Raw genomic sequence first — 18,517 nt, 5'->3', positions numbered from 1 at the left:
CCATAGTCTCATATTTGGGTCCCGTATGCCCCTACATCCTCTCTTTCAGCCCATACCTGGGGACCCCTCTGCCTCCCAATTCCTTCACCCCTTGATCCAGGACCCTTCATTACCCACATGGGCTCTGTGAGGATCCCATTCTCCTTTCCCATGTGAGGCTCTAGCTCTGTGTTGCCCTCCATGAGTCCTCATTCTTGTAATTGGGAAATGGGCGTAAAACCCTGTGCCTTCTCCCCGAGTCTATTATTTCTCTGGGTCATTCCCAGGGCATCTAACTCTTAAATGTTTGGATCCTCTTAAACGCTGGGAAGTGCTATCCAGACAGATAGATATTTATATCACTATCAGTATAGATACAGGTCAGGACAGCGTTATACTGAAGTTGAGAACGGATGCTGTTAACCATGGGTCTGAGCTATAGGAATTCGCAACAGTGCTGGCATTATACGGATGCCAGTGGTCTCACCGCCCCCAGGGCCTAAAGGGTCTGACTACTTGTGTGCAGAACAGTCCATTCAACTTGGGGAGTGATCAGGTGTAGCATTCCCCAAGTCAGCTGCAAGCAGAACTCAGCCATCACGTGCTGGCTGCCCGAGGATCCACACAGCTTACGTTTTATGCTTAGGTTTTGCAGACAGCCAAGCCTCTGGAGGTTGCCCCAAAGCTGCAGTCAATATGCATGCCGTTCCTACGCTTTAAAGCTAGTGCAGATGTGTTGATATGAGCTGCAGCCACAACTGGACACCAGTACAGCTGTACCTAGTGATGCCTTCTCATTGGGAAGGCTGAGTGACAGGAAAACAATAAACGTCCATGTCACTTAATTTGCCCCAGATTTACTACTTGGATTTTCACTGCAGTCTGAACTTGACTTCTGATCCTGCACTTGCAGTGAAATTCAGGCAGAACATATTGTGTTCAAGCTAATTAACTAACTTCATGATGATACCTAGGTATCAATAAAGTGAAATTTTGACTGTACTGACTTCCAGGCACAGAAAGGAGGGCAAAAGGTAGAGGCTACTTCTAAAAAAGTGGAAACAGTCAGTCCAGGGCAGTACTGACAGTTGACAAGATCCCTGGTCTCTTGCTGTGTCTGCCTGAGCCTGGTCAGAATGAGTTATTGCTTTCCTGCTATTCAGAGCTGCATTTGTCAGAATCTACATGCTCCCTTCTGCTGAATGGGCCTGTAATTGTTAGCATTGCCTCGCTTGAGCAGTAACTCATTCAATCTTTACCGTGTCCCAGTACATCATCTGTAGGTAAAAGTGCTTTTCCAGGCACTGGCTTTCTATCGTGAGATCCTGGCTCCAGTCCTAGCGAGATCCACTCTTCTGGAGTTCGACAGTCATACCCGTCATTGTCAAATATCTAAAAAGCCAGGACATGAGTGAAATGAAGTCTTACTTCAGAGAGAAGAAAACATCTGATACAAAATTTCATGGGAGGAAAATTAACATGCAGTTCCTAAATGGGCTACAAAACCAGAAAACAGCCCAAGTGCAAAAGCTGTGCCAATCTTTGATCAACCAGTTTCTCCCAAACAGCAATATCTGTACCTCTAGCCCTTTCCCAGGGAGCAGAGACACCAGCTGGAGAGGTCTCACGCAGTAATACTGCTGACTACTGCATCCGGAAGGAAACATGAGACACCACCTTTTCTTTGGACACACAAATGACAGTGAGGAGCACCCTCAAGGACTATTAGTTCTGATGGAAGTGGTGGGCACCCTGCAGAAGATGCTCAGCATCTTGTAGAGATCCTTCAGGGCCCAAACCTGCTCTAAAGCATTTCCTTGTTTTATCACTTGTTGTATCAATGATGGCTAAGTGTCCTGCAATTCTCAGAAACATCCTGTGGTATAAGCAATGAGATAGATCACAAGTGCCAAACACGCTCTCTTACCTTTAATGGGAGGTAGATGGGAAAGACAGGATCTTTCTTCTCCTCAATAGTTGGCATATTGTCAGGATCGTGGTGCCTTGGCATCAGCTGATTGGAGTCTATCCCTTTGCTGGCTAAGAGCTGAGCAATATCAAAGGTGAGATATAGCCGTCTTCTCCTGTTTTGAATCAGAGAGGGAAATAACCACCTAATGCGTCTAGAAAGGCTCCCATGCCTGTAACTCCACTTTTTGATCGTGCACCCCTATCAGTAAAAGTTTTTGAGCACACACCGCATACATGTATATTTCTTCATCTATAGAATAGAATAGTTCAGTTGGAAGGGACCTACAATGACCATCTAGTCCAATTTATAAATCATATACATGTACTACTGTACTAATACATGATGTACATCATAGAGCATACACAAAAATAGAAATTAAAAAAGGACGAGAAAAAGATGAAATAAATACTATTTTAAAAAAATATTTTCTTCCCGCACCCCAGTGAATTGTCTCGTGCACTCCCTGAGATGCGCACACCCCACTTTGGAGACCACTGCCTTACAGGATAGTATTTCGCTAAAGATTTTTGACATGTCATGTCTTGAAAGCAAAAATCAACACCCTAATCTGCTGTGTCCATTCCGTAATGATGTCTCTAGCCACCTTCTGGTTACTTACCTCTCTACCTCAATCTTTTGAGGGCATTGCCCTGGAAGTGCTTGGAAGGCAATCTGCACCTTGGGCTTAAATGATTGTACTGGGAAATCTGACTTGATGAGGTTCTCAGTGGTTGGTCCAATCACTTGCTTATCCAGGACACTTCCAAATTCCTCAGGCATCTTGAAGGTTGTGACTAAGAGACAAAGAGAAACACACGTCTGAAACCACCAGACATCACTCTGCTTTACATTCACACACACAGGAGGACTGTGCTGTCTCCTGGGTTGCCTGCAGAAGTCACTTCACTAGATTTGTGAGAGAAATCAAGCAGACATCAAACGGGAAACAGAAAGGAAGACCTTTTTTCCTGCTGCAGCATGTCATTATGGTTTTCCAGTATCAAAATGATGGCATAGAAGAAGCCTCCACTGAGAAATTACTGTCATGCACCTTATTAGGAGGTAGGGCACTGACCTGGCTCTAAGGAGCTCTGTTCTGTTCCCAGCTTTGCTACAGACTCTCTACGTGATCGTGGGCAAGTTACTGTCTCTAGTGCATGGCTTCCCTCACTCTCAGAAAGGGGTGGGACTCCCCTGCCTCCCTGGGGTGCCCTGAGGCCAAGAGTCAGTCGTAGCTGGGAGGAACTCGGTCAAGATGGTGATAAAGGACTTATGAATATTGCAGGAGAGAACAAGCCACTCAGGTCATCTTTATGTGCTGAGGTCCCTATTCACACCTTACTTGGGATAAACCTCTCCTCAGTTTTTGCTCAAGCGAACCTCCCACTCACATCAGCAGTGGTGTGAGAAAAAAATTGAGTTAAACAGCTAACAATCTCATGATTTGGCCAAATGTTTTCAATGGAAATTTGGACTAAGCAAAAAGTATACATTTCCAAGAACTGGCTGAAATTAAACCATGTCATTTACCCCATAAATAAACTAAACTGTTTATATTGCTAAACAAGCTGCAAATAATAGAACAGCAGCAAACTGGGAATTTGAAGCTTAACCTAAATTAAGTAATTGCATGCAAGCTTTAAAAAGCACTATTCCCTAGACAGAGCTAAGCATTGAGCTAAAAATAGATTTTAGTGGAGTGAGAGCTTTTCATTTGATGAACTTTCACACTTTACCAAAGAGAAACTTAAGGTTCTGGCTCATAGGTGGGTATTTCGGATGTCAAGCTTTGGACCCAATCCTTCACCTTGCTCCACGTTCTTCTGTTTGCGTCATGGATGTGACCCCTTGATTTCAAAGCAATTGTGCAGAGCAGCCAATAATGCTGAAGCCAGACACGTTTCAGGATGATCAGGTACAGAAAGGGTCCTCTAAGAGGTCATTCCCTTGCCCTTCTTAAGTGGCCCCTGACACAACCCCAATAGCTATACATTGTCTGCTTAGGGACTAAAGGAAATAGCCACTGAACTGGCCCCTCCCTCTCTACTCTCCTCTCTCAGGAAGGACTCCTAGCTTGGAATAAATATGATCCTAAACATTTCCATTGTCCATACCAACATGCATGCTTACAATAATCTCGAGGAATCCCTAAAATGCAGAGGGCTTACTACAGCTCTTTTAGCCTCGTGCATACCTCTTGCTTGGGGTCTTTACAGAATGGCCCTGATTTATATTTTTTGTCAGGGAGCACAGCTGTTCCAATTTTGTCACTTCATTGTTGCAAAATCCATGGCACCATCCATTATGGCACTTTGTGCACTATCAACTATTTATGTCAATACTTAGCGTTTCATTTGCATTTACATTTCCAGCTTGATAGCTTCTTCCCCCTTGAAGAAGCAGCAGATCATAAACAGAGATCTGTCTCCACTTGTTAGGGATGAGTCTAGCTTGTCAAGATTCACTTCAGGATGCAGTCATTTGTCCTCACTCATGAAAATAAATGTCACTTCTAAGCACAGAAAGGTGGTATATATAGTTACCATCTTTCTCTAAGACTAAAATCCTCTCACATGCACACTTTCTCCCCACCCGCTGCCAGCCTATGATCCATATCCCCAAGAGTGCTCTAGGGGCCAGGAGAGTGCTGGCAAACCTTTCAGCCATGCTCTGTTCCTATATTTGAGCATCCATGATACAAGCTCTTGTAAGCAGGTGGGACCAGCAGCTCTGTATACACAAAGACCCCTTGCATCTAGGGAGAACAAGCCGCTCTGGGGCACAGCTGGATACAGAATGAATAAATGAGACAGGACCATGATATTGGCTATGGGTACCTAGATCCTGAAGACAGCTCTCACGGGCAGGTCCCATTTTCACAGGAAAGGGGCATTGCTGGCTCCATACGCAATGATAACGCGTGCAAATTCAGTGCTCTCCTGGCATATGGCCCACGGGACCAAACTCCCATAGGCAGCAATGCAGTCTACCCTGAACCCTGGAGGGGGATATATCCAGGAGAAAAGGGAGCATGGTTTTACCACCCAGTCAGATTACTTTGCTCCACCTCTAAATGAAATTCACTTTTCATGGGACATTCAAGCAGCTCAGCACCATTCCTGGCACTGAGAGGAGAATGAAAGCACAGCACTAACCTAGAGTCATCAGCCTAGTTCCCAGCACGCTCGCTATAAGCAACCGTAAGAGTTATGGCCCCATTTCCTGCCACGTCATGTTTCCTCTCAGTGTATTTACCTTTAGGGGTGTGCTGCTCGAGGTCCGCCTGTCTTAGCAAAGCGTGGTAAATATGGGGGCCAGCACAAACATCCTGAAATGCATCATATGAGGAAAGTGTCAGAGATAACAAAGCACAGTTGTAGCACAGTGGGAGGGTGGGTTATAGAGGTCCAGAGAGAAAGTGAGACTGTAAGACTGACTTTACCAGGGCTTTAGAGACAATTGAGACTGTGAGTAATGGTCAGAAAAGGCTCAAAGAGGCACAAATACCTGGAAACTTCAGGCCAATGCACAGAGAGGCATGGGATTTGTCAGCAGAGTGCAGCGTGATGTCAGCTCAAAATGTAGATTGGGGGCTGATGAGGTGGGCAGTCATTAAGGTTTTACTTCCAAGTATCATCTGCAGTCACAACCACGTGCCTGCCCTGCCACGCTGGCGGCCTAAACCCAGGCAACATCATGATGACAGTGATAGCACTGGCCATTGAGGAAGGCAGCACAACTACGATCAGGAAGAGCCTTATGGCTTCACTTTGTAAGGGTGAAGGTCTTGCACAAAGGCCTCTGACCAAAATGAAGGGCTAGGACCTGGGGGGAAAGCTGTATTTCTCCATACCAGGTGTACTATAGGTCCTTCCATTTTAGGACAGTGGTAGAAAAAGAACTGCTCTTTGCACTTACCCCCGAGATGCTGGAGGCTCCTGGAATGAGGACATCAGCATAAAACGTCTTTTGTCTAAAGACCGAGTATTTTTTTGGCTCCTGGTTGCAGTTATCGGGAAGCAACAAACTCGTTCCTGGACTGCAGTCCCAGCATGAAGCCTCATTGTTGGTATTGGGAGGGCTGGGGCTTCTACCCAGAGAATTCGTCAAATCCTTCTTTGCTTTATCCATCTTCTTAGGAGAACAATGCTGTGATGCAACCCTGGGCTTGCTAGAGTGGAAAGACATTAAGCCTGTTAAACACACTATCTTTGGTGCTCCTCCGCATCCTCCCACCATGCTGGATATCGTTGGCTTGCTAAGAAGATGAGTGGGTAACAAGGTAGGTTTGACCCTCTGCTTCAGTACCAAGTGCTGCCTTCGTGACCTGGGGGCCATTGGGCTCATGTGGCTGACTCGATGGCTCACTAGCCCCGGGGAAAGAGTGCGCTTTAATATTCCAAATGGGTTTTGGAGGGGGAAAACCAGCAGTATACGCATGAAAAGCTGCTTTCCTGAAGCAGCAGGGGCTTCCCGGATCTGTGGCAGCATTCAAAAGGCTGTCAGGAGAATTTGAGTAAATTGGGACTACAACAGAAGTGCTACTTTTGCTGTACCCAAATCCCTTAAAAACCTTGTCACACTTGACTCCAGTGGGAGTAGGCTACAGCCTAGATACCAACACAGCTACTCCCAGGTGTAATGTCTGACTCTTTCATTTAAATAATGCAGGAGAGATGTTTAAGCATCGCCTAACAAATATTAAAATATAGCCAGAAGCTCCCCTCTCTCTCCTCCTGCAGGGATATTTTTGCTGGTGATCTCAGCTCACAAATAATTTCTACTCTTCTACCTTGGGAGACGCAAGTCCAGGCAAATATCACAGCTGTATGGCTTTATTTTATAAAAACCTTCAAGCACTGAGAGATACTAATTAAGAGCAAGCCCTTGGACTTCTGGCACGATGATAATGCAACCCTTGATTTTAGGCTTGTCTAAACACAGAGATGACTACTGTAACTAATTAGTACAGCTGAAGCGACACAAGCCCCTCCAGCCTGCACACACATGCGCCAATGTAATGATGTACACATACCCACACAGCTTATTCCTTTAAATTATGAGTCAAAGCTCTCCACGGTGTCTCTCAAGGCTACTCCGAGTGCAATATGGCTTACTCATCAATTCCTGCTCAGGGCTAGACCCAGACTCCTCATCCAGCCCTACCTGACTAACGGTTTGTGTCCCGCACCCTTGCTAGGACCCACACGTCTGCCTTGCTTACTTCTGGAGGCCAGGCCTCTGCGACAGGCTGCTACACGGGAGTCTTCCAGCTTGCCATAGCTAAGCGTTAGAAAGACCTTGGCTGGTCTTGTAGGCCACAGCTGGTGTAGTACCTGTCTGGAGTCTCATCCTGACGTGGAGACGACAACACAACGTCCCTTCCTGCCATGCCCTCTCTGCTCTGCTCTTGAATGGGGTGAAAACTCTGCCCGTCCTATACTCTTGATCAGAGAGGGCAATTTTTTCTAAATTTCACCTTGCTGTCTGTCTGCAAGAATGAATCAGGTACATACAGCAGAGAAAGCATTACATGCATGCCGGGGACAAGAGGGAATAACTGTGCTTGTTTATTACTGCAGGTTCAAGCCAGTGCACAATTTTGAGAGGTTGATTCAAAAAAGAAATCAGATAATAAATCAAGGTTACCATGATGCAAATCCTTTCAGTGAAATGGAGTAAACGAACAGATTGGAGAGACTTGGGACACGAGATCAATAATACCCCCTCCGCTCCTTCAAGCTAGAAAATCTCAAATCTTTCCCCTCTCGGCTTCTCTTTGGCGCGGCAACTGGAACCTCATACCCTGAAGAATGAATTTTCCATGGAGGATTTTGTTTTTATTAGCTATTTTATGCTCTGGCCATATCTATTTTAGCAGCTCAGCAGGATTGATTGGTATCAGCCAAGATCCAAGGATTCTTGATGAATCACTGCTGGACTCTTTCGTGCGTGCTGCGCTGGCACAGAGAAGAGCAGCAAGGCGGAATGACTCTCCTGATATGTCACCTGAGCATCCTCTTCCTGGGCGCAGGGGCAGAGGTGGCGACGTGACTTGCTGTACTTTTACCTCTTAGGACCAGAATCCTAAATCCGTCCAATTCAAAAAAGCTAACTCCAGGACGCAAGGTTCATCTGAACCTTTAGTAGGGTGAGCAATTGAACCCACTCCCAATTTAGCAGGACTGGCAATCTCTGCCTAGAACCAAAATAACGTGGCTGCCACCGATGACGGCTGAGTTCCCGTGATGGGGGGGAAGTGTGTACCAAGCCTGCCCACAGCAGGCCTAACTCTTCACTGCTTTGCTGCCTGTGTACTCACTCACACCTCCGTAAAGTCCTTCCTGAGCACTTATCCCAAAATAAAACAAACCTCTACTCAGTATCCAGATCAAAACCATCCATCTGTCACGCTCTCGCAGCTGCACAGAGGGAGGGTCTGGTGTTTCTAACTGCAAAAACCCTGACACACGCCACCCAACATAAAGAACAAAACCAGGCCTCCACAGTTTTCCTGGCAATTCCCCAGACAGATGAGTAAAACAGCTTGTCTGAGCGTGCTAAAGCTGATATAGAGATGGGAGAACTGCTAAGCATAAAGGGAATCCTACTCTTCTGCCATCCCAGCTGCTGGGATGTGGCCAGGGTTTCCAGCAAGGAGGTTTCCCAGAGCACGGTCGCAAGCTCACTCCGGTGCCAGCCTCCAGCTAGCAGGTGGCTTTGTGCTCCTACCCAGCTCTCAGGAATGGTCTCCAGGTTGGTTTAAAAGACGAGAAGAGAGATCCTCTCTCTTTTATTCAGCCTAGCTGCTGAGCCAAGGGGTTTATTGCAGAGCAGTTCACTCTTCCCCAGCCTCCAACTCTGCCAATGGCACCATCTACCCTCCCACTCCCCCCAAAATGACAAACAGCATGCAGACTCCAGGGCTGTCCTCCCCACCCTCCCATCCAAGAGTGACACTGGACCCTCATTCCTGGGCAGCAGAGCTTGGCCTGGATTGTCGAGGCTGTCGCTGCTCAGGGAAGGGAACACCTTCCATCTTGCAGCGAGCACGCAATGGCAGCCTGAGATTTGAGGCAGCTCTGCTAGAGCAACTGCTGACGGTGTGAAATAGCTCGCGCTCGAGGATTTCTTGGTTGCCCGAGGAATCCTGAAGAAAAGCAGCGAACCTGCCCAGAGCGCTGTTAGTGTCACACTCTGGCTGCTGCGGCTGTGGGCAGGAGGCCGGCTGCATGCCATGTTCTCAGCCTTCCAATCCCTTCCTACTCGGAGCACTTTCCTCAGGGCTGGAGCTCCCCTTCAACAAGGAGAGGTTCAAAGGCGGGGGGAGGGGGGAAAGAGTTCAGCTCATCACAAGCAGATCCTGAAAGCAGATCCTCTGTCCACCTCAATAACCCTTCACTCCCCGCCGCCCCTGCGCATCTGGGAGCACCTCCCCGCTCTTCAACAGCAAACATCTGCCTGGCATCAAGCCATCCCAGCTTTAGCTATAATAAGCTTTGAAAATCTTTTCACGACTGCTGAAACGCCTATCTTTCCAGCAGTTCAGTCATGCTCCCTCACACCTGAAAAGCACGTTTCCTAGATATACCAGGTACATTGTACTACGCTAAATTGAACTATTCAAAATGAGAGCATAGTCTAATGGCACTGCTGACACAACATTAGCTACAGCGTCTGTGTGTCATTGTGGCAAAACTATAATTACAATTTCTCAGTAAATCCAGGCTTTACATATCCAAGAAGTCAAACTCCCACGTGTCTTGCTCAATGTCTGGTAAGAGCTGTTTGATCTGTTCCCTCTACTTCGATTCTTTGATCCAAAGCTTTGACAAAATGGACTCTTTTCTTTCAAATAAGGTTCAAACCAGCTAAAAATTGCAACAGAAAAAGAGAAAAGTACTTTAAAAATAATCTAACCCCTAAGCAAAACCGCAGATTGAAATCTAGTAGTCATTTATCTGAAATCTATTTATCTGTGGATAGCCAGAACCCCAACTACTATACCATCTGGACACTAGCATGTGGAAATTCCTTCTTCCTATAATTTAAGCCATATAATATGTAAGCTCAGACAAGGTGATGCGCTCTCAACAAACTGCTTTAAACATTATCCTCTACTTCAAATCTCGTCTTCTTTAAAAAGGGAGTTGAAAGTAATTTCGAGTTTTATAGCAGCCCATTCCCTCCAACAATTTGGTTGGTTTTAAAATTGATTTTCCTCTGGGTTTTTAAATGCATTCCTTTCTCCATGGGAAAGCACCACGCAACCACCACTAGAACCTGAGGGCGCAGGGGGGGAACAGCAAGACTGATGGCAAACAGCATTCCTCATTACACAGAGTGCCTTAACGACAAGGTTACACCACTCGTTTTGAGGTTATAGCCATGGCGGGTGTTACAAGACACCACACAAAGTATTTAGACCGTGACTCCAACAATGTTTGTTTCATTTATGAAGCACAACAGCCTCCGTTGCTACCGGGGTGCAGGAGAAGCAACCCAAGGGCGCTAACTAATTGTGATAATTGTGGAGAGAGGACAGAGCGAGGCACCCCAAGGGAAGGGGGAGCAGCGCCCCCCGCTTTGCACCAGCGGCGGGGGGACACCCCACTCCTGACGGTCTGAGGAACCCAAACCCCGCCCGACATTTCCAGCGTCTTGAAAAACACGAGGGGGACTCCCTCATCACCCGCACCTGCGTGTCCGTGCATCCACCCGTCTGTGCAGCCCTCCACCTTGCACCCGCCCATCCACCTCCCCGGCCCTCCACCCGCCCGCCATTGTCCTGCCCGCCCAGGCCTCCTTCCCTCCACCCCCGCTAGGCCCAGCCCGGCGGGGCCCCGTTCCCCCCCAAGCCCCTCCTTAGACCCCGAAGCCCCGCGCCCGCTTCCGGCCGAGGGCGCGGCGGCGCTGCCCGGGCCGGGAGGCGGCGGCCTGCCGGCGGGACCCCTGCCCGGCCCGGCCCGGCCCGGCCCTTCCCGGCGGGCGGTACGCACCGGCCGGCCCGCGGCGCCCCGGCTGCAGGCGCGCGACGCCGGCCTCGTTGCTACGGGAGGAGGGGGCGGGCGCAACCATCCCGCTGGAGGGGGCGGCTCCCCCCTCCCTCCCTCCCCCCCGCGGGCGGTTGGGCTGGTCCGGGGGAGGCGCCGGGCAGCGCCGGCCGGGCAGCGGCGCGCCGCGGGCGGGGGGAGCGGTCTCCTCGGACCGGGGGCCTTCGCCGGCCGGCTGCCGCCGCGGGGCCGCCATAGGGCCCCCCCCCCCCCCCGCCCGCCACCTCGGAGACGCCGCTGCCATAGAGCCACCACAGAACCGCCACCAGAGGCCACTGCCACCAAGCCACCGCAGAACCACCCTCAGCCCTTGCCTTGCAGGGCTGCCCGCCCCGGCGTGCGGGTGCTCGGCCATCCCGCTGAGGAGCCGGCCTCCAGCGACGAGTGCCTCTGGGGGCGGCCTCCAGTCCCCGCCCGAGGGAGGCAAAGGGCTGGGTGCCTGCGGCTCCGGTGCCACCTTCCGTGCCAGCTGGCCACCAACCCCAGCGGCAGCTGTCCAGAAAGGTCCAGCAGATCCCTCCTTCGTTCATCCCAGCCCCAAAGCCGTTGTAGGCGGGCAGGTTGCAGAGGTAGAGCCGCACGACGGCTTGTCTGCGGCCAAGCTTATGTACCCACGGAAGTCTTGAGCGGTCACATCTAGGGGGTTATGTCAGGTGGGGACGGGTGACTACCACCATGTCCTGCGATCCTGGAGAACCCGTCATGCCCTACAGAGGGAAAGGTGGCACTGGGTCCTGCTGGGAGGGCCCCAACAAGCTGGTCCTCGGGGGGGGTGGGGGGTGGGGTGGCGGGGAAGAGGTGAGCAGTGCCAGCCCCGTGGGGGAGTGAGGAAGAACAGGTTTGGATTTTTTTTTTTGGGGGGGGGAGACGGAGGAGGTGGAAGAAGCAGAGAGGAAAGGATTTAAAGAGGAAAAAAGCCGTAAAAGTAAGAGATCTAGTGTGAGGGAGGGCAAAGGGCAGAGGAGGAAAGGATGAAGCAGGAGACCAGAGTGGAGGCTCCTGCAGGAGGTGAGCCGTGGGCAGGTGGATAGGCAGGGACTGCTTCATAGCCCCTTCGCCCCTCCACGCCTGCTGGCCCTGTCAAGGCAGGCTGAGAGCAAGTCCTGCTGCTGCACAGCTCTGCACCCAGGAGAGGTACAAGTCCTAGAAAGCAGGACCAGAAGAACAGAGCCCTGCAGGGCTTCCTGCGGACAAAACAGCTGGCAGGCTGGCTGGAGGGATGCCTGCGTGGCCTTGCATGGGGGCAGAGGGTCAGGCAGGGTGGCACCAGTGTGGGGGGGACATGCCACAGGGCAGGCAGCAGAGCCCAGGCAATGAGCACCGGCTCCTCTCCCTGCCTGGGCACCTGTCTTGGCACAGGCTCCAGCAGCTAGGTTGGCACTGGGTTCAAAGGGCCTGGGAGTCAAGGGTGGAAGAGGCACTTGTGCCATCCAAAAATTTGCAAGCAAGGGGATGTGAGGTTTGGGCAGAGAGAGGTGGAGGCTGTGGCAGGCAGGGCCTCAGGGAAGAAATACAAACTTCTCCGGATAAGAAAGCTCCCTCCCAGCAATGCTCAGCTCCTGCCAAGGTGTTCTCTGGATCAGCCCTGCGCAGCAGGGAGGTCTCTGTACGGATTTGCACCCCACACTGGACTGCCCCTGGCCCTGCTCAAAGCAGCAGCTGCTGGAGAAACTCCCAGGTGTAGGTTCTCTGTCATACTGCCGGCCTCATTGCTTTACTTAAGAAAGGAGCGCGTGCTGGCTGGCCTCGATTAGGTTTGATATAATTACAGCTCTTTCTGGAGTTCCCTGGAGTCACATCCCAGATGGTTCCTCTGGCCGGGAGGAAGCGACGGTGGAGCCCCTTCGCCCTTTGCATGGGAAAAATACCAGTCTGTTTCATGCTGGCTTTGTCTCCCCTGCAGTGGGTTGGGATTCACAGCCGGTCTTGCTGTCCCCGTGGTTAGCTGTGCTTCATTTTTGACTGGGCTTTCCAAGTTTGACACAAAATGCTTCAGTGAGTCAGGAGATGAAAGCTGAGCTGTTTCGACTGGCTGGGCCTTCACAAACCTACCAGGCCAGAACAGAAAGCAGACAGGTGTGTGAGCTACCCCGCTCTCCATCCATGTGCTGCCATGACTGATTCATTTCCTGACCTGCCTTCGAAAGGGCCTTCTGGTTCCCCAGAGACTCGCTCCCAGGGGTTGCAGCAGGGTGCACCAACACTATGTCCTGCTTCCACAGGTGCTCCTTTAGCCCAGGATGGCCAGGCAGGGAAGCGTGAGACCCAATCACTTGCAAAAGGCAGGTTCAAAGCGGCGGTGGCGGCAGTTGGCACAGCTGAGCATCTCTGTGCTTTCTCCTTCTCATATCAGTCCGGGCTGAGATGCTGTCCCCAGCTGGGCCAGCACAAAAGGTTTGGTACTGTCTGTCTTCCAACGGTTCTTCTACCTGCTCCTTTTCTGCTGTGGGCTCTTTCGAGGCCACAGATCTGCCTGTACTTACAGGTGATGCTGAGTTCCCAAGAAAACTGTTCTTCAAAGAGAAGTTCCCGAGTCCCTGCTGAAACAGGCTGATCAGTAACTTACCCAGGATTTTCCCTAGTGCAAGGCTGTTTTGGGAGAAGGAAAACGCTGCTCTCCCCGTCCAACCAGCCAGACCACTGGCATGGTGAAAGCATGAGCAAGGGTTAGCGGAGTCTGGACCCACTGTGAGGGAGAGAGGTCTCATATCCCCCAGTTACCAGACATGAGAATCAAACCAGTTTTGATAGGATGTGAGCTGGCACTGGGAAGGGGAAATATGTGAAAAGCGCTAATGGTTCATCCTGTCTCTGAGGCTCTTTTTTGGCTGAAGAGCCCAGCTTCTCTCTTGTATTGTCCACGAGCTGTTGGAGCCACCTTTCCTCCCCTCCACTTTCACCCCTTTGGCTCTCATGCATCTATCCCAACCCGATAGCTCAGAAGACACCATTGCCAGGACAGCATATCACACCAAAGCTTGCTTCTACAGAGAACGGCCTTCCTCTAATTATGGGAGGAATAATAAACTGTCAAAAAGCCCAACTTCTGTGGACCTCAGAGATGATACACTGGTTGTTTTGTTTCCTCACTTGCACCTACCCGACGTGGGTGGCAGGCCCCTTCAGATTTAGCAGTGTTTCCATACCCACCCCCCACACATTTTGCTGAAGGTGTAAGTGATTCTCAAAGCACAAGGCCACTGGAGAATAAGGCCCTAGATTTCTCTGTCTCCACACCTACATGTGTTCCCACACACAAGATACAGCATTAATCTGGAGTAAAACACCACATGTTGACAATGCTAACAGTACATTTGACAGAAACTCCTTAGATCGAACCCCAAAACGCAAGCCCATGAGAAAGTCATAAAGCAGGGAGAGTCAGGACAAGGTCTGGCTTCATGTTGCCTGCGCCCTTCTCCTGAAGAAGCAGTTTGATTCTGAGAAGGTGATATCAAGCCAGATTCACCTTATATTCCTGCTACTTTCAACCGCTCTCTCAACGCAAGGCTGCTACCTTGAATTCAGGCGGGCTGGGACCGGTGGAGCAGTTTGTAGCAGCCAGCTGCCAATTCTGTGCTTCCCAACCACAGTTTTCACTGCAGCCTCAAAAAATGAATGAGACTTTGACCCCGATAGAGCGACATTTTTGTTGGTTAGCTTTCTCCCTCATCTCCACCACCGTGCCGCAGCAAATCATCTCCCCAGGGTACGTTCTTTCACATTCAGGATCACACCATCAACCCAGCCAGAAGGCTTTCCAAAGGAATTTGCAGGCAGAGGTTGCTTCTCCAATGAAAGTGAGCAGAAAGCGTGGGCCTGGCCAGAAGTAGGAAGATGGCAATGAAGATTGCCAAGGCCAAGCCTGAGCAGGCAGGGAGTAGCGGTGGTGGAGAAGCTGAGCAAGCCTTAATGATAAGATCTCAGCAGCGGTGGGCAGAGAAGCTTGCAGTAGGCTTTTTTTTTTTCCCCCCACACACAACTGGTTCAGGTTCAGCTGAATTGGCCAGAACCGTCTCTAACGCAATGCTGCCATCTTCTCCATAGGGCTGGAGGTAGAAAGAGCCTGTCAGCCACCAGTGAGCTGGGAGATTTTTCCAAGAAGAGCCTGTATGTACTTTATAAGGGCCTTGATTTCAGAGAGGGTTAGTGGCAGAGATGCTCCTGAAGATGCCACCCTCTGGCTTCCAAATCCCTTGGGGTTAGACTCCTAAATTCCTCAGAAGCCCCAGCCAGATAAACGGCCAGATTTCATGCAGCCTGAGATGGCACACGGGCAGGTCATTTGTCAGGACATGCAAAGGGGGCTTGGAGCTCTGTAGCTCCCCCAGCAAATATGGCGCAGGCACTTCCCCGTCTTCCTAGGAGAAAGCATCAAAATGGAGCTGTCAGTCTAACCACTGGCACCCTGGAGCATAAAGGTAGGTGGCTGTAGCCTTGCTCTTGCTGAAAGGGGGCCGTTGACAGGTGGGACACGAGTCATCCCAGGTGAGAAAACCAGGGTCTGCCTCAGGAGGCCCAGTCTGTACTGGGGAGGATGTAGCCTGAGAGGTGACATTTCCTGGCGCTCTTCAGAAATTTCAGAGATTCAGATACAAACACTCTTCAAGCATGCAAAACACAGCACTCAGGAGGCTATAGATAGAGCCTGCTCTCTTCTAGGAAATTTATCACCCGCCCCCAGTGAAAACGATCCTAAAAGAACTGCAAGCCATTTCTGAAGAGCTACTAGCAGTCTTACAACTCAGGCATTCCCAGACAACATACAGGGATCGAGGTCCTCAGCCGATTAATTTTGAATGCTCAAGGGAGTTCAGGGGGACGCTTTTTTTTTTAAAATAGGGTCAGGAGAAATTACTTGCCCGCTTTTAGAAAGGCTGGAAATTTTCCCTGAAGCTTCCAGAGGAACATCAAGCTTTTCATAAGAGAGACGGAGACACCTTGGCTCCCTACCATAAGGACATTTGCTGTGGGGAGCACTGGTTCAAATCTGTGGTCTGGACCAGACCCATCAGGCTCAATCTTGCATCTCCTCTCAGCAGGTAAGCATCGAAATCATCTGGTTTTGAGCAAAAATTCCATCCTTTGCTGAAAAACAGGATTCCTGCAAAAAGCCTTTCTTTCAACCAACTGGCATTTGATCAAGGAATCCCCAACCTGTTCAGATTTTTTCCATTTGAAAGCACGTGCCAAAAGCTGGGATAGATCCTCACCTGAACACCACCATTTCAGAAGCGGTACAGAGCAGGGCCTGAGCCGATGGGCTGAACAGAACAACAAAATCAATGCATTTCTTTGCACCCGGCCTTAGAAGAAGTGTAACATTTTGGATTTGGAATGGCTTCAAAACATACCTTCTTGACACTTGTTCATCAGCTGATTTATTGCACCAGGTGCCAGCCTGACTTCCTGCCATCAGTAACACAGCGCTGTCAATGTCTGGGCATTCATATCATTTGTCTGGCTGGTTCATCTACTCTTGAAGTACCTTCTCACTTAGCAGTGAATATTCTCATAAAGACCTCTCTCACAGAGAAACCATTAAAAACTATTGGTGGAAAGCAAAAAAACTGAAGTGTTTTTTGCTGTTTTCTGTCTGATTTTTGTATGCAACTGTGATTATTGTAGCAATGTAAATATGAATGTGAATACAAATATGAAACCCAGGGGAGAATGGAAGTTGAGCTTGGGCATGACCTTTAGTTGCAAGTCAGCCTGCCTGCCCTGCACTTGGTGTAAAGGGAGTTACTGGTGTGTTCATCCTGCAGAGCAGGGCGACATTTCTGGGGATCACAGCGGGGAGGAGATTCCTGAAGCTTAAGGTTGAGCTTTTTCTGCCCAAAGGAAGTGTCACCAACTTAGTGAGTGTCAAATCTTTTGCCTCAGTGCTGGGAACAGAGTTCAGAGTAGGCAAAATCCGAAGGAAGCCATGGTTGTGGCGTTGCTTGAGAGAGACGTAACTGGGAGAAACTGGACAATCAAGTCAGAAGAATTATAGCTTCCAAATGCGTATCGTCATCCTGCTAATTTCTAGCTCTCCCCCTGCTCCCTCCTCTGCTGACGCTCCAGTCCCCACTTCAATACCTGCCAGGTCCTTTTAGAGAGCTGACATTTCCATTCCTGACATTTTCTGCAGCTCCATCTGGGAATTAATGGCCGGATATTAGCAGCGATGGGGCCGTTTATCATAATTAGTCTCATGAAGCTACTAAGCATCCAACTATTTTTCATCAGCGCCGAGGAAATAAACTGCAGAATCCAGTAGACGAGACGGACGATTTATTTATTGATTGATTTATTTTGGTCTGTCAGGATGCGGCTTTAAAGTTTGCTGAGATGAGCAACGCTCCTCAGAGGCAATGACGACAGTAGGGCTGGCTCGCCTTGGGTGCACAAGCTGCAGAGAAGAGGCCCCGAAACCCCCTGAGGCAGCGAGGAGGCATTTGTTATCCTACATCTGCTCTAGCCTCCTGCTGATATAAAATGACAAGTTGCAACAGGTTGAGCCCTGGCTGGACAAGCTCAGGAAGAGAAAGCCACTGGCCGCACGATGGCATAATGAATGAAAGCCATCTCCAGGTGTGCCTTTTCTTCTCCACCAGGAAAGCAAACCGAAGGTGCCATTTACCCTACAGGAGGTGGCACACAGCACAGCAGCTCCAGGACTGTCATTTGGCTGGGTGTGCCAGGTCGTCCCCGGACCTTAATGCTAAAAGGAGGATGCTGCAGACAGCACACGTCTCTGTCACCTTCCAGATGTGCCTGGGAACAGATGAAACTGTTTTCTTACTTGTCGTCCCACTCGGAGCAAGGTGAAGTACGAGCTTGTTGTTTTCCTTCCCCAAAGGATGCGCAGTGAAGGGTGGAGAGGCAAAGTCTCACACACAGGGGAGATCAGACTGGGTCCCCTGCAGGTAGGGGGAGGCCCCTTGGAAGGGCTGGGGCTCACCATCAGCCACCTTCTCTGGGGGAGATAAGGTCCACCCTGTAGTAGCTAACACCTGCTGCGCTCTCAGTCTTACTTTTTAGGGGCCAGTGCAATACACTGTCTGTGTTTCTGTGAGCTTGGGTACTCAAGGAACATGCCAGAGTCTGTGCTCCTCTCGGGGGATAGCTGGTCACTGAGCTGCTGAGATCCACCAGACATTGTTATCCATCCTGATGGCTACTGCTCTGGGCAAGGAGCCTCTGCTGATTTCAGAAGCTCTTCTACCATCGTGCAAGTCTTGATGACCATCTCACAAGTATTGAATGGGAGGAGGTGGGAGACCCCTGCCAGGGTCAGCTGCCTCGTACTGCACCGCTCTGCATGGCTTGTAGCCTGCAGTTGGAGCTCCTCTGCCTGCAGCTCCTCTTTGTCTAAGCAAGAAATGAGGATTCCAAGGCTGTGTGGAGCTTCTGCTTGGAGCAAGGCACGAAGGCCTCCAGGGGTCCTGAACTCAGTGTTGCTCTTCCCTCTGTTCCCATGAAAACCCACAAAGTCTTGCTACAACCCATACACCTCGGTGCTCAC

The 18,517-nt window shown here is 50.1% G+C and overlaps 1 protein-coding gene across 1 annotated transcript in view; it reads right to left on the bottom strand.

Moving 5' to 3' along the window:
* Positions 1-6,082, bottom strand: part of DNAH1 (dynein axonemal heavy chain 1) — a 74,854-nt gene extending 68,772 nt beyond the window's left edge. Inside the window, exons 1-5 of the mRNA XM_076346790.1 lie at positions 5,870-6,082; positions 5,207-5,279; positions 2,571-2,745; positions 1,907-2,063; positions 1,239-1,371 (exon numbers count right to left, since the gene is read on the bottom strand). Coding sequence (XP_076202905.1) covers positions 1,239-1,371; positions 1,907-2,063; positions 2,571-2,745; positions 5,207-5,279; positions 5,870-6,082 — 751 coding nt within the window. The remainder of the gene's footprint in view (positions 1-1,238; positions 1,372-1,906; positions 2,064-2,570; positions 2,746-5,206; positions 5,280-5,869) is intronic.
* Between the last annotated feature and the right edge of the window lie 12,435 nt (positions 6,083-18,517).

Source organism: Aptenodytes patagonicus, chromosome 8 (assembly GCF_965638725.1).
Source record: "Aptenodytes patagonicus chromosome 8, bAptPat1.pri.cur, whole genome shotgun sequence".
NCBI classification, from domain to species: domain Eukaryota; kingdom Metazoa; phylum Chordata; class Aves; order Sphenisciformes; family Spheniscidae; genus Aptenodytes; species Aptenodytes patagonicus.
The sequence above is the reverse complement of the archived record's forward strand: the minus strand, read 5'-3'. Positions and strand labels throughout refer to the sequence as shown.